The following is a 16334-nucleotide window of genomic DNA, read 5'->3' on the forward strand; positions in this document are numbered from 1 at the left end:
TTAATTTTAGTTGTAAATGTGCTACTGGTGTACCAGCAAGTCATAAATGTGTAACTGGTGTAAGAACTCTCCTAAAATCAAGAGTGCCTTCCGCCACTTAATTTATATATGGTATGTGCTCAGAAATCCTGGTCAAAACAAGCATTGACAAAGCCAACAGTTTTGACTTCTGCATAGGTACTGCTCTTCTATGCATAGGTAATCAGACCATTTTCCAGAAGTTGCCATCTTATTGTCAGGTAGTAGGATTATGGTAGTGCCTTGTAAAAATACCTATCCCATGATTACATACAAAAGCCCAAACTGTTGACTTTGCCAATGCTTGTTTCTTTAGTTTTAGCTATTAGGCTGTGCTTAAGCGCCACCCAAAAGGCGAAACTATTGCTTTGGAGTACAGCTAGGAAGGTGTTTCCACTGAGGGGGGGCTCACAGCTTCTGTGTGTTGGCAGGATATTTACCCATCCATGCACTGCCCATGGCCATGCTCATCTTATTCCACTCCTGCCCCTCCCAGCCCAAACCACCTCCTTCTGGGATCACCCAGCTAGCTCTATGAAGCAATAACATCAAATGTTGGCCATGCAGTGCTATTTCCAAGAAGGCTGTTGAGAGTTACTGTTTTAATTGCAGCTGTACATGTGCTGCTGCTGTAATACAAATGTGCCACTTGATTTGTAGATTGTTCTTGCAACGAAGTCCTGTTCAAAACCAGCATTGGCAATGCTAGCAGTTTTGGGTTGTGTATAGGCATTTGCCAGGCACTGCTATCATAGGGCCAGTTAATTACACCATTGTCCAGCTGTTGCCATCTTATGACCAGGTATCACTATTATGACAGTGCCTGGCACAAGCCTTCACAAAGGGCAAAACTGCGGACTTTCCCAACGCTTCTTCAAACCATAAAAGACATATTATAAAAGGCAGTGCAATAACCTTCCGCCATTACCCATCTGGGCAGTAAATTGATTGGTACCTTCAAAAGGAACCACTCTCTAACCTTAGGAGCTCCAGCAACAAAAAGAAAGCAATTCCACGGAACACTCCATTCCTGACGAACAGGCACTGCGTCTTTGGTCTATTTATGAGCCCCACACATCTCTGGGCTTTACAGTGTCACTTGATATGTGGCATGACTGTTTTTCCGATGCCTTTTCTGATATGATTTTGGGTGTTATTTTTGATGTATCATTTATTGTACAATAGATGTCTTCTATTTATTATTTCCGTGTAGAGTGCAGTGAGTAGTTGTATTGTCTGTGATATATCCAGTAGTCGACGTGGGCGGGAGCGGTTGGGAGCGCTGCTCCTCTACTTTTTTAAATTAAGTGTTACTGTTCCTATAGTTTTATTTTAAAAAGAAACCATTCCAGAATGGTTTTGTTTTAAAATAAAAGTGTATGATATGATTATAACGTGCTTAGAAAGCAGTTGAAACGTGTACTTTAGTGCACTGTAATGAACGTTCCCTTAAACAGCAGGTGCATTTGTTTGTGGGTTTGTATTGTGCGTGAGAGGGGACGTGGTGATGGGGTTTGTGGGGCACGGAGGCAGGCCAGAAGGGAACATAGTTCCACTACTTCTCTTCATGCACTTTGACCACTGGCTATGTCAGTGTAATAACCTGTCAGATCTGTTTCTCTTACTGCTGCCTCAAGCTGCCACACCTGACACAGACCCTATCGAAATACCCTGTGATTACAGAGTGGAATTCCGGAAAGCAATACTAGATTCATTTAGTCTCCACCCCAAAAGCGGGTGGTAAAATATCAACTATTCCAAAGAAAGAAACGTGTTTGTCCATACAGAGAAGGTACTCACCAGTGCCTTCCGTTGACTTAAAGATGAAAATGCTGGTGGGTCTTCCAAAGAGAGTGTTATAGTGGGCATTTCCGATGCCTGTATTCTCAGTCCCTCTGAGGCACAATACACAGAAGGGTCATTACGGATGCTTTCTTACACTTTTCTTCATGGGACAGCTGTGGTGTGAACAAATGCTCTCATGTGTACAAAAACTCATAATCCACCTTGCTTGCTGAAAAAGTCACGGGTCAAATCCCACCTGCAGAGCTTGCAATTCGATCAACGCGCGTCGGCTGTGAAGTGACTTTTTCAGCAAGCAAGGTGGATTATAGCCACTTACTACCAGACCGGAAATGTGATTTGAACAAATGCCCTATTTTAAAAAAAAAAGGCTCTTGTGCTCTCTCATGTGCACTCCCATCGCCTTAATAGGGATGGAAGCACTTCCGTTAAACAAAAATGTCAATAACCTGGCATGCAATGTTTTAGAGTGTCTCCTTCTACCTCTGCATGCCACCGTATGACAGGGTCCCATCTGCCACTGCACACAGACAGCAAAGCAGCATGAAGGGAAAAGGCATCCAAGCTCGCCACCGACCCCAGCACCTTCATGGCCCATGCAGGGCTTCCCCTGCTAGTATCCCCCCGGCCCCCGCGCCCCGGCCCCGCGATTCTGCCTTTGAAAGCTAGGACAGGGAGCAGATCTGGGCAGGAGGTGCTCAGGGATGTCATCACCCAGGAGCATATTAGCAAAACCTGGAAAATGGAGAGAGTAGCTGAACATAATGTGTAATAAAATGGAGGGAGTACCTGAACATAATGTGTAATAGCGGGAAAATGAAGACAACAACTGGCACACGGTGTGAGTGCTTGGTCATGTGATTGCAATACCTGGTGTATGGGAGCAACGCTTGCCATGAGATGTGACTAATTGGGCATGTGACGGCTTTAATTGACAAACAATGGTATCTAATGGCATCTAACAGACAGTGCCTAATAGGTGTTACAAGTACCTGAGCATTTGATGCCAGAATCTAACACACAGCGTAAGTGGCATGTCATACAATGGGAAAGCATGGCATACTGTGGCATAACATGGACATATGAAGGGGAAACCTAGCAAGGCAGGTCTGAGCACATGGGCATGTGATGACATTACCTGGCACATGTTTATTATACATTCACAACTATTAGTTATGCCAATGCTTGTTTGTCTCCACCCCTGTCTCTGGAATGGTTTACCTTTTGGATGCCGTACTCAAAGGCCTTTTGGGCCAGCCTCCCGGGCCCTTCCACGGTTTTGCCATCATCATTTGGGCCCCAGCTTGCACTGTAAATGTGCACATGCTCGGGATTGAAACCTATGGAGCTGGCCTCAATAGCATCTGTCACAATCCCGTCCAGCATTCGGATACCTGTTGTAGAAAGCAAACACAGACTCGTGAGTAACACCAAGCACTTGGTGCTTGGTAAGGTACAATACAAGTCGCCAATCGGCCTCATGCTATCAGAATCACATGTGTTCACTTGTAGATGTCTAGAGTGTCTATGATGGAAAAAGGGAAACTACACATCCCAGCGTGCAAGGTGGCGTGGGCTAGGAACAGTAGAAATGGATGCAAGTGCTGCTGACAACTTGGGGCAACCAGGGCCATCTTAAGCACTTTTGGGGCCCTGGGCACGGACATCTTTGGGGCCCCCCTCCACCAAAAGAATTAAGGGATCAAGAATAATGGTTGCATTTCCCACCCCCACCCGTTGCGCTCACAACCTATAGGTTGATATGCTGTATCGCAGCATAATAAGTATGTTTACTCCATTTAAGTCCCCTTAGCTTCTCCATACTTGCTCTAATCAGAATGATAAACAAGTAGCATTTGAAGACCAACATTAGCAGTCTACGAATAGGTTACTGCTCTAGTGCATACAGGATAATTGTTATCAATATCATCCAGGAAGGTGTGCAGCCTGTAGTATTAATGCAGGAACATATGTAAAAGGTAAATGTCACCCAAAATAGACAGAGAACTCACATTAGCTGCCTCACAGAATGCAAAAGTGCTCATGCATGGACAGAAGAGACCAATTGGAAGGAAGGAGAATGTTACACATACCGTAGCATGGATAGTGGATGCAGATTAGAAGCTACCAGAAAGGTGTCTTTATCCAGACAGATTGAGATTAGAAGTGGGATATGGTTTTCAAAAAGTGTTGCCATTAGATATCAAAGGAACAAATGACTGTGGTGTGCAATATGAATATGCTCACTATTAAAGTGGAAGCAACCCTATAGCCAGTGAAACCATGAATAAGTCTTTTATGAAGATCATACAATGAGAAGGAAATCACTCTGAAGGGCTGACAATTTTGAAAGGTTTAGGGACTGGCAATATAAGATTAAATGAAATGCCCAGGATCACACATTGGTTAAGGGCTGACGGGGTGAAGCTGGGATTTGTGCCAACACTGCAATTTCTGCATTTGAACACTTTCTTTTCCAGTTCTTGCCATTAACTAAAACAATCTCATTTTATAAAAATGGACTTGTAATGTACACAAATCACATTATCAAACATGACCATTGTTAACAAAATATTATAGAAGGGTTCTATGCAAAATGGGAATGATTCCATCTTCATTCTCTCCATCATCAAGGGAAATATATAAGTACCAGCATACCAATCAATGTGTTTCAAAAAAGGTAGCAGGTGCTCCTCTCCAGAAAGAACATGGCATGATAACCTGTTCTGAGATGAGAGTTTGCAGCACACGCTTTTTGCTCACTGTACCTTTCACAGATGGGAAATATCCATTTGCATATCAGTCTTTGTCCCACCCACATGGGCAGTCCAGCACCGAAATGCTATGGCAATTCCTCTCTGAACAAGAGTGCCAAAAGCAACCCCATACACGTGTTTCAGCCTTGTTGGGCATCATCAGTGAGGTGAAGCTTTGTCTCTCTGAGCACAGTGAGCAGGGAGTCCACGTCTGGTTGCCCCCAGGTAACTCAGGGTGACCAACCCCAAGTTCCTTTCAAATATTTCAAAAAAGGTAGCAGTGTGATTGTACAAATGTAATCTGGGTTTGTCTTTTGTATTTTAAAGCTTTAAATACTTCCAAAACAATGGCTTGTGACATTTTCATTTATAAACGTGCATAAAAACCTTTGCTTTTACCAAAAAGCTAACCGTTTTTTGTGTCAAACAAGCAGATCTTGAAATATGCTTTCCTAAGGCCTGCAACATCTGGTCCGCTTTCTTCTGTCTACCACCCCTTCCACTCAAATGGTCTACATAAGAAGAAAGATCGAGTAATGGGATAAACGATGCCAGAAGCATGCAAGAAGGCAAACCTCACAGAAGACTGCGAAGTAATGTAAGATATATTAGATGATTTTACCAGGATCACTGTATCGTCTGATGGCAAAGCCAGGATACAAGCATGAACGCTTTCGTTCCATAGTCTTGAATTTGGATACGTATTATATTCACCTCTTGGACTAACAGTTTATGCCATCGTTGGAGGCGATTGCCTAGGTTTTACAACACCTCATCTGAACAAACCAATTTCTAGACCATCACCATACGGATGACAAGTTCGTTTTTATAGCATTCCCTATCTGGTACAGGTACATTGCTGATACCAGCAGATGTTGTTCTGCAAAACCAAGTACATATGCAGGCAGATTTATAAACTTCAGACATAGGAAAGGCTCAGCCAGCCTTGCTGGAATATGATATTCTAATTTGAAATATGAACACATGTCTCTGCAATGGGGGCTTCACACCCTGAGCTAACTTCTGAACCATTGTCACACTCAATTTATCAATATGCATTCACTGTTGCCTATTGCACATGATCAACATAATTCCCACAGGAAGGAAAGAATTCTACAGAATTGTGCCGTAAGGAACACACAAACTATGTATACCACACTGAACACAGAAAGCAATACATGATGAATTGATCAAGGCAGAATGTACTTGTCAAAACAGAAAGGCAATGGGTTTAAGGACTCTGCAGCACCCCATGATATATCCTGATGTGTGCTATTTAAGACTGGTTAACAATGTAATCTTACTTCTTCAGATCAGGCAGCCTTTTTGGGGCCCCGCACAAATGTGGGGGCCCTGGGCAAGTGCCCCTTTTGCCCTCCCATAAAGATGTCTCTGGGGGCAACCCAGTAACTCTTCTTAGAGCTTGGACAACAGACGAAGTAAACGTCTATTTTAGAGATGCATGACACTAGTGGGATACACAGCAATCAGAAGAGTGTGCTAACAGCCATCCCTGTCATCACGAAAGGCAAGACAGTTATTGAAAGCTAAGAAGTTACACACTCAATGTGCATCTTATGTCAATTTTTTTTTAAAGTTTTGCTTTAGGAAAAACAAGTGGTTGTAAATAATTGCATGGAAATTACATAGAAAAAGGCTGTGTAGCAAACTCTGAGACTGAGAGCTGGTCTGTAAGGTGCAGGGTGATTATTGTGGATGGCCAGAATCGGTCATCTCTATGTTCTATGTTGGCCTAATATGAAACTTTGAATCTAATTTCAAGCAAGGGGTTTACAAAAACAAGAGGTTTCACGATTTGCTAGCAAGCATGAACCCTCATGATGTACTCTGTAATAAACAGGTTATTAGGTCATTATACATTCCATAGATTTTCACAGAATATTATCACAAAATGTACTTTTGCAAAACTGCAGATAATTAAAAGGTATACAAAGGGTTCAAGTGTAACTGGTCTTAAAACAGCAGCAACATAGTTTTGACTACAAATACAGGAGTATCTCACTTCTGCAATCTGACCATGAAATAGTGATCATGAGGATATTCCCATTAGCACTCCAGGTGTTTGTATAACCCTTCAAATCTCTGCGAAAAAACAGAGACTTGAGATTCAGCCGGCAGTCCAGGTTATACTGTGAAAACATGAATAGTTACACATTGAGTCACCTTAATCTCGTGCAAGATGGAAGACACCAAGTCCAGAACTTGGGGTTTTACAGCAACAGTGGTAGAGAAAGCCAGGCATTCACATAAGATTTCTCTTGGAATTTTCCGGACTTTTAAGTGGGTCAGAAACACCTCAATCAATGATTTAAGTAAATGTTCACAATGTGAATGACGAAGCACAAGCTATCCTCGAGAGTGCGCAGGCCATCTTGCACATATTAAGTACTTAAATGAAAGGTGATACAGGTCCCCAATTAAGGGGACAGCTATAGTGCCGAGGTTTGGCTTCTTGCCATTTTGCCACACATAATCATAATATGTTGACCTATGACACAAAATCAGTGCTTTTTGCCATTATCCAATACGCTAGTTTAACACTTTATTGAGAGGCCACCCTCAACACAGGGAGTTGCTTCCCTCCCCAATCTAAGTGGCACGCAAGAAACGATTGATATCAGTTCTTTTATTCAGCCCTATCTTAGTCTCATATCATGCCTCTTGGATCCCTCCCTGACCCACCAATGAGCCAAGAACCAGGCTGGGGAACAGGAAATATATATATTGTCAGACCCATCCACCTAAAGGCCTGGTTTGGGAAAGCTGAACAAAAAGATTACCCAATTAAATTACAGTATATAGTTTTCAGTACACACTGGGAATGAGCTTTGTTAATTTTGAATTTTAACTAAATCAACCTGTGGAATTAATCAAATTAACATTTTTAGTTAAATAGGCTAAGGATCTACACAGTGTTGCCCTCTCCCCCGCCCAATATAAAGGGAAAGGATTTAAGGGCAGCAGATTCCCCCACCTTTTAGTTTCAAAGGGTTCAATTCTACTTACATAGAAAGCCTCTGTTTTTTAAAGTTACTGAAAGCCAGCTGCATATCAGGACCCTCTGGAAGGACAGGGCAGGGTTCTGGTCACTCCACTCCCAAGGATGGCCACCAGCGCTCCACCATAGGACCCAGACAGGTTCCCAACAAAAGGCAGCTCCATCCAGATGCAATCTCAGTCAAATCTCCTTTTGGTGTTTCCTTGTGGCTGTCAGATGATAAGTTTTATCAGCTCTCATTGTGGTAATTTTAGCAGCTCTGTTCCTTCTCCCATAGTGCATCCACTTTATATAGCAGTGATGACATCATCACAGTTTCAATTGTTGGCAGTTGCCTGCGAGAGTTCTCGCAACCAGGATTAGACAGATACCCTTCTCTCTCCTCCCAAGTCCAGCTGTTCTCTATGGATTGGTTTAGGATTCTGAAACAGACGGATAACAACTTCCAACTGAAATCTCCTTTTGTTTTCAAGTCTACTTTTTGGTAAAAATTAGGTATGTGGCAAAATTTTAGAATTTGCTAATAACTGCCATAACATATATATATTTTCCAATTCAGCTAATCATGGGGAATTAAATAAAATGAAAGACAGGCCTGTAACATGTTGCATGGACGTTTGGCAATTTTCTGCCATTTTTACAAAACGCAGAATAGTAAGTAACATGTAATTTATTACTGACATTCCTAGTTCTACTCCCACCAGTTCACCAACTCTTAAATCTGGGACATGTTCATAGCAGCCAGGAACACCTTTTAGCTCACCATTACCATTCCCTAAGGCGGAGGTGGATGAATTTTATTTCAAATAAATCACCTGGAAATGACCTTAGGAATGACACATGAATCAAGGAAGTATCACATTTGGTTGCTGATAAAAATGCCTAAATGATAATAGTCCTTTTAAATTAATAGGAACTCTTTAGTTTATGGCTGTTTGAACCCTCCTGTCCCCAGCACAATTTGCCTTTCTTGGCCAGTGTTTTTATTAGTCTCTTTGTTGTTTGAAGTGTAGCCTACAGCTTTTAAATACCTGGGGCCTTAGCAACACAGAGATCCCCCTCCACACAGTCCTATCATGCACCAACTAAAGCCATTTGCCTGCTCAGACCTGCCTTCAGAGACAGAAGGTCTAGGAAAAATTGATTTTTGACCATCGCCCCCCCCCCCACCACCCCAGGCCACATTTGATTGCAGTTGTAAACAGCCTGGTATGCCCAAACCAGGCTTTCAGTGGGGGAGTTCTTTGTGAACTTTGCCCAGACACCCACCATTTGTCATTGGCTGAAAGGAACTCACATATTGCATTTTCTACCATCAGCCTTTATTCTTTGATACACAGTGTGTTTTACTGATCAGAGTTCACTTTGCTTTTGCGATGAAAGTGCAGGGCTGTTCCACTCACTGCTGAAAAGTCTTTCTGAATTGTCACAGTGCACCCCCTTTCTGGTAGGTGACAGTTTCAGTGAAAATATTGCTACATTTATTTCTCAACCCGCGATGTGATGTGCTTTTGCAATCTGCACTTGGATTACATTTTTTGTTTTAGCCTTCTCTGGATATCCCCTTCCAGAAAGACACCGGCGTAGCCTGCCTAAATAAGCCCAATTTTTCAGCATGCAGGTTTCTGAATTTGGCAGGTTGGGCCCTTCAGTTCAGTTGGTTAGGGACTTTTGATTACACCCCGCAGCAGATTAAACAAGAGACCAGGGTGAGGGTATTTCTTCACAGGCATGACAAAGAGACAGCAAGATACCAAACAATATGTAGGTGACAGTCCACAGCAGTATGGGCATCTGCAAAGAGACTTTGCAGGTTCACCAATATTGAAGAGACTACAAGTGGCTGGCATTGTAAAGGAGGGAGGACAGGACATAACACTTCCTTTCCATAGTGCGTACACATCTCAGGTTAAGGCAGCCACTCATAGGAAAGATGTTGCAATATCACTAAGAGGGAGTGCATCTGAATTCTCAGTGAGCATGTATTCATTGCTGTCTCTTCAAATACCTATCCAACGTGTAGAGGAATAACTCTTCCCAAATAAAGATGCTGCCATCCCAGCACTGGAATAATGGTTGCCCCAGAAGCTGGCTGAACAGGACCGGTACATTTGACAAGCTTCTACTTAAGGATTAGGCTCTTTGCAGTGGACATATGAGAATGTGAGAAGCAGTCAACCACGTGCACACTCCTTTTTCAAGAAGAATTTTATCACATTAGGGTTTTTGCAGGAAAGAACATTCCCTATAACTTTGCTGTAACCGCTCTTCATACATTTGAGGAATTTACCAAATGAAAGATGTCATCCTTCTGTCTGTGCAGGGAGAGTCCCCTATAACATCAGTCACACCAACACCTGCCAGGGTAGGAGTTTAACTTGCAGTTAGGAGTCTCTTTCTACCAGTATATATTATATTCACTTCACAGGCTGAACAGGTGCAAAATGCATTCTCCAATAGTTCAGCTTTCCATTCAGTATTGATCTAGAGTACCCTCTCTTGTCACTTGGTCAATGTGATGAAAGTACAACTACAAATATTCACACAAACTTTAAAAGTATTTGTTTTCTGGGATTCCTATCCCACAAACAAATTTATATCAATTTGTCTGCTCAATTGAGATGTCCTAGTTATGGAAGCTATGGAAAGTTATGAAATATTGTCCCCATGTATTTTACTCAATATAAAGATTATTATAAAATGATTCTACTATCTGGCAATACAAACATATCATACTACATTTTCAAGTACCACAGGTGCCGGTTCTGATTCTGGTTTCACCAATATTTTAAATAAGAATGTATTTACTTGTTGATATATGTTAGATCCTCTGCTGCATTTAGGCAAGTTCATGAACACTATACCTGTACATATTTGCTAAATAAAAATTGCACAATTCATTCTTTTACAGAAGGAATAACATTGACTTGACTTTCAAATACTTTCATAATAACAGTACACCTTATTGCTTAAAGACCATACACCATGCAATAATTTTTTTGTATTTATACGGCTGGAACAGACTCCACCTTATTGGAATTCTATTTTTGTACTCCTAGAACAGCCTATAATGCTAGAACAGCCTACACCTTATTGCGGTACATTTTTTATATAATTATACACCTAGAACAGCCCACACGTGTTTTACTCATAGGCTCATATAAGTCCTCATTGGCATAATGGTGAGCTTCTTCAGGACTGGTTTTACTGTTTTTCTTATATTTACTATTGTTTAACCACAGTCCATACAGTTAATATATATATATATATATATATATATATATATATATATATATATATATATATATATATTTCAGAAAGAAGAGGGGAGAGAGGAAAAAGAAAGATAACAAATGCATCATAATCATTAATTTATTATTCTCATATATCAATATTGTTATATTATGTATGTACATTTGGATTGCAATTGCATGTATCCTGAAAACAGCAGGTACTTATTGTTGTAATGTTACAAATGTGTTCTTTATATAATGCAATTCTAGATTTTCTTTATACTACAGTGAGTATTATAAAATCTCCACAATTTCCTTGTAAAAGAGTGCATATTGTCTTCATTGCGTATCTCGTAAATGATACGATTTTGTACATAAATTTGCAAAATCTACCTTTTCTTTTCAAATAATGTGGTATATATTCATATGTAAATAAGCAAAAATGTCTTCGAACAATATTAGTTCAGGTAATCCTCATCAACAAATGTTGATTCGATTGATACAATTATTAATTCATCAATACCTTTTGATGCATTATTGAAGGTATGGTTCCCATTAATCTATTGTGTTTTGGTTCTCATCTGTTTATTTTCACTACCTATCAATCAGAAAGAGTACATTGTATATATGTGTTTTAGTATTTCCCTATCTTCTGTTGGGTAAAGAAAATATATACATCTCTTGTTAAGTTATGTTTACTAGCTTTTCTGAGTCTATTCATAGTGCTAGTTAAACGTTCTACTTGTTTAAATCATTAATTCTTACCTTAAGTTTAAAGTTGAAGAGCACAGCATGTTAACTGTGTGTTCAAGCGTTTCCACATGGTTGGCAGCCATTTTTAGGCTTCTTTTATAGTTTGTTTTTAGAATAGGATCATTCAAACTCTAACAATCCATCTCTATGCATCTTGCCATCTTGGAATGTTAAAAACCAACAGCTTTTGTAACTGAAATGTCCTATTTTTTATTGTTTTGTTTTAATTTTTGATTAATATCATAGCATTTATTTATATTCTCAGGCACAATTTTTAATGTCATTAAATGATAATATTGAATATTGTAACTTACAGAAACTTATTCAATGGTGCCATTTTGAAAAATTTGAAATACATCAGCAAGCAGTGTTAAATATTTTAAATTTGGAATATAAATAAATGCTAATGCAGAATTTAAAAAAAAAACACAAAACAATAAAAAAGGGGACATTTCAATAACAAAATCTGTTGTTTTTTACCATTTCAATATGGAGAGATGCATACAGATGAATTGTTTTATTTTGAATAGTCCTACTTCTATCTCTAGAAATGAACTATACAAGAATCCTAATTGATGGCTGCCAAACATGCAAAACGCTGGAACTTATGGTTAATATACTGTATTCTTCTACTTCAAATTTATGGTAGGAATGAATGATTCAACAAGTAGAAAGTTTAACGAGCACAATGCCCAGACTCAGAAAACCTAGGAAACAAAACATAACAAGAGATCTATATATTTTGTTACCTAACAGAAGATAGGGAAATGCTAAAACACATATATATAATGTAATCTTTCTGATAGATTGGTGGTGAAAGAAACCTGATGAGAACCAAAACAAGGTAGATTAATGGGAAGCATGCCTTCAGTAATACATCAAATGGTATTGATGAATTAATAATTGTATTAGTGTAATTGACACTTGTTGATGAGGATTACCTGAACTAATATGTACACAAGACATTTTCGCTTGTTTTCACAGGCATATTGATCAAATTGGTTTAAGAGAAAGGAGAGATTTTGCTAATATCTGTAAAACAAATTGGTAATTTACGAGACACACAACAAATAAAATATGCAATCTCTTACAAGGTAATTGTGGATGTTTTATAATACTCACAGTACTATATAGAACATCTATAATTGGTTTATATACAGAGGAAAACATTGGTGACATTAAAAAAATAAGAACCTGATGTTTCCTATGTACATGCAATTAGAATCCAAATGTACATACATGAAGCAAACATAAACTATTAATTGAAAGAGTAAAACAATCATAAAAGAGAGAATAATGTTTTTGTGAGTTTAAATATATATACAAATATTGATATATGAGACTAAGAAAGATATGTCATTTATTTTATAATAAATAGTATCAATTAATTATTATGATGTATATTTTCTCTTTATTTTCTTCCCTCCTCTTTTATTTTCAAATGTATATGTAGTATGTGAATTGGACTATGGTTACAAAATAACAAATGTAATAAAGACAGTAAAATAAGCCGCGAGGTATCTCACTATTAGGCTTGTGATGATTTATTTATATGGACCTATCAGTGAAATATGTGCAGGCTGCTCTAGATGTATCATTCTATAAACAATTTACTGCAAAAAGGTGTAGGATGTTCTAGAATTATAGGCTGTTCTAGGAGTACAAATGTAAAACATTGATTGCAAAAATGTGGAGGCTGTTCTAGCAATGTAAATACAGAAAAATGATTGCAGGGTGTATGGCAAGTAGCAAGTAATATGTTGTACCGTAATTATCAAATGATTTAAAAGTCAAGCCAATGTTATGCCTCGATAAAAGTTATCCATGAATGAATTGATAACAAATTAAGTTGGTGCTTTGGGACATACTTTTGGAGAAATTGAAGGTTATATGAATCACGTTGGTGATGCTGGTTATTAATTGAAAAAGCCAAGTTGATGTAATAGTTCTTTTGAACATTAAAAATAATTAAGTTGATGCAAAAGTTTCTGCAAAAGTGAAAACATTAAAAACTTAAAACTTGCCAGACATAGGAAATTCTTGAAATTTTTCAAAAATCATAACATATGCTAAACTTAATGTTATTATTAATTCAGACAGTTCCCATTCCATTCATACACAGCTATATTGCAAACATATCACTGTGTATTTAACATTTAATTCAAAGTTACATGAAAGATGAACATGAAGGAAGACACAGCTGTGATGTTAATTCTGTCTCAAAAAGGCATACCCTAAAAATGTATCATGTCAGCATGCTCATTATACACAGGATTTTCAGCCTGTCATAGAAGAAAATGTATTCTTTCAGCCTGGATGACTCCTTATATATGCCCCTAACTATAACTGCATTGTTGTTCAACACTTTTTTAGCTCCTCCATTTTCTCAGTATCTAAAGGATAAACCAGAGATTCTCGTGTGCACACTTTGTGACGTCTATGAATACCGGATGACTGAATAGTGTTTCAATTTTAACTTTTGCATTTCTAGAAATGGTTATGAGCATGGGAAATGTGGTATTGTATATCTTACTCGGGTGAAGTCATGTGGTTCTCCATAAATGATAAGAAACATTGCACTGTTTTTCACTTCTTGCACTTTAAAATGTGGCTGTACCTTGCAAGATGATCTAACACTCTCTCCCTCTAACTCTCTCCATATTTTCTCTGTACTCCTCTCTCCATCTCTGTCTGCCTCTCTGTGTGTGTCTCTCTCTTTCTCTTTCTGTGGGTGAGAGTTGAATTGTCAGGTGCATATTTGCTTCTGCCACGCCAGCCCAGCATTTCCTGACAGCAGTGCAACCAGAGAAGAGAACACAGATAGTTTGAAGGAGGGGCTGCTTTCTTACCGTTACAAGAGAAATGAGTGCAGCAGTGACATCGGAATCCCCTGTGATGGGGTCCAGCCTGATATTTGGGGACCTACATTGTAATCACGTGTGTCCTGCAGGAATGCGTCTATCACACTGAGAGCGTGTTGCCCAAATGGTAAGAGTTAAGGTTTATGCAGATATGATATTCTGTGGTGCTGACAGATCTTTGTAAGGAACCTGAGTGCTGGGCTGCATGGTCTACAATGGTGTTTATTATTTTCTATTTTCTGTTAATTATTATTGTTAGGTCATTCTGTTAAACATGTGTAGGTTGAGCAGCACTACTAACCAATCCGAGACCAGCACAGGCAAGAAACAAAGCTTTGCTTATCATCTGAGTGTGTCACTTTCCAAGATGGAAGGACATTTTAAGATTAACAATGGCATGTATTTTTGTCAAAATAAAGGTATATTCCAGCTTATTGTAGTCATAATAAGAATATTGCATGTGTCTTACTAAGCATAGCATATCATCAAAGCCTAGACTATCTATTTATACTTTTTTCTGATATATCATTATATTTCGACGATGCACAGTCTGACACACACCTATTCTTCTCTTTTGAAATACCACAATGAGAAAAGCAAAATTCACAAATAGCACCAATGAGGAATCATAGCTGCTTTGCAGAAAATCAAGCAGCATTTTGTAAGTCTAACAATGACTGCCGAACTTTAGATTTCACAAACATGTTTGTGATAAAAAAATGGTTGTATGCTTGAATCACCAAGTGCATAATTCTCACTGGGCTTGCTGCTCATTTTATTTTTCACACCACTCACCATAACATTCAAGTGCTTGAACAATGACTGATATATACTGATTTGGTAATCTGCAGGCTTTAGGTGTGAGGGTAAAGTGGCTGCAACCAGGGGTGTACCGAGAAACTAAAGAGGCACTGGAAAACATTGTCAAAAGTGGCCCCATATTACACATTTTGAGCAAGCCCAACTTCTTTCCCATAAGAACATTTGGAAATAAAATAGGTAACCACACAAAAGAGGCCCAGGGTGCAGAGGCCCAGCGGGAAATCGCACGAGTTGCCTATAGGCCAGTCCACCCTTGGCTGCAACATCTGTCACTCCATTAGGGTCTGTGGGTTGGCATGCCAGTTGTTTTTGTGAGACTTGCATAATTTTTATAGAGAGGCTGGGCCTCAGGTCAATGGTGCCTCTGTCTACCATGCTGTTGAAAGGTCCTGCCCACAATGCACACACATGCTTAGAGAAGCAGGAGACATCGGTTGCTCTTTTGGGAAGAATTAAAAGGGAAAACCTTCCTAAAAGAACAATTGCAGTCTCCTGTTTACATACCTCGGCATGTGTGTGCATCTGGTCTGGTCATTTCCACAGCACCATGAGCACAGGCCTCCTCATGAGCCAACGTTATCCAGGTTTCATCACATTGCGCCAATGTATGTGTTTGCCTACCGGTGGCAGGAATATCAGGGGGCGCATCCTGCCCCTTCCCTTTGTGTTATGCCAAAATATTTCTAAACAGAATATGAAAATAACACATTCCCCTTACCTCCGACTTTGGCATTGTAAGCCACTCCCACACCACATTTGTTGTTGTCGGCTTTCATGGCAATTTCCCCTGCACATCTAGTTCCATGTCTAAATGAAAAGCAGAGGGAGACAGTCAGGAAGGTGGCCATACTGTGCCCCCAATATTGTTACTCCATAACTACAGCACCCGATTCAAGTAATGTGAGGACATATAGCTGTGTACAACAGTGGCAGATCAATATAGACAACACAGGGAAGCTGGTCTAGTGCCTCCCAAAGTGACTGCTATGCAAGAGGCCAGGTAAGTGTTTTTCTGGGAAGGTGAGCCTTTTCAACTAGAAATACAGAATAATTTTACATTCCCATTAGG

General features: G+C 39.4%; 1 protein-coding gene across 2 annotated transcripts in view; it reads right to left on the reverse strand.

The window, feature by feature from the left end:
- PCSK1 (proprotein convertase subtilisin/kexin type 1) overlaps window positions 1–16334 on the reverse strand; it is a 286141-nt gene that overhangs the window by 148575 nt on the left and 121232 nt on the right. For both annotated transcript variants that reach the window (XM_069627655.1, XM_069627654.1), the window contains exons 6-7: window positions 15984–16072; window positions 3043–3215 (exon numbers count right to left, since the gene is read on the reverse strand). In XM_069627655.1, coding sequence (XP_069483756.1) covers window positions 3043–3215; window positions 15984–16072 — 262 coding nt within the window. The remainder of the gene's footprint in view (window positions 1–3042; window positions 3216–15983; window positions 16073–16334) is intronic.

The sequence above is a fragment of the Ambystoma mexicanum genome, chromosome 6p, assembly GCF_040938575.1.
Source record: "Ambystoma mexicanum isolate Mex_15411 chromosome 6p, UKY_AmexF1_1, whole genome shotgun sequence".
NCBI classification, from domain to species: Eukaryota; Metazoa; Chordata; class Amphibia; order Caudata; family Ambystomatidae; genus Ambystoma; species Ambystoma mexicanum.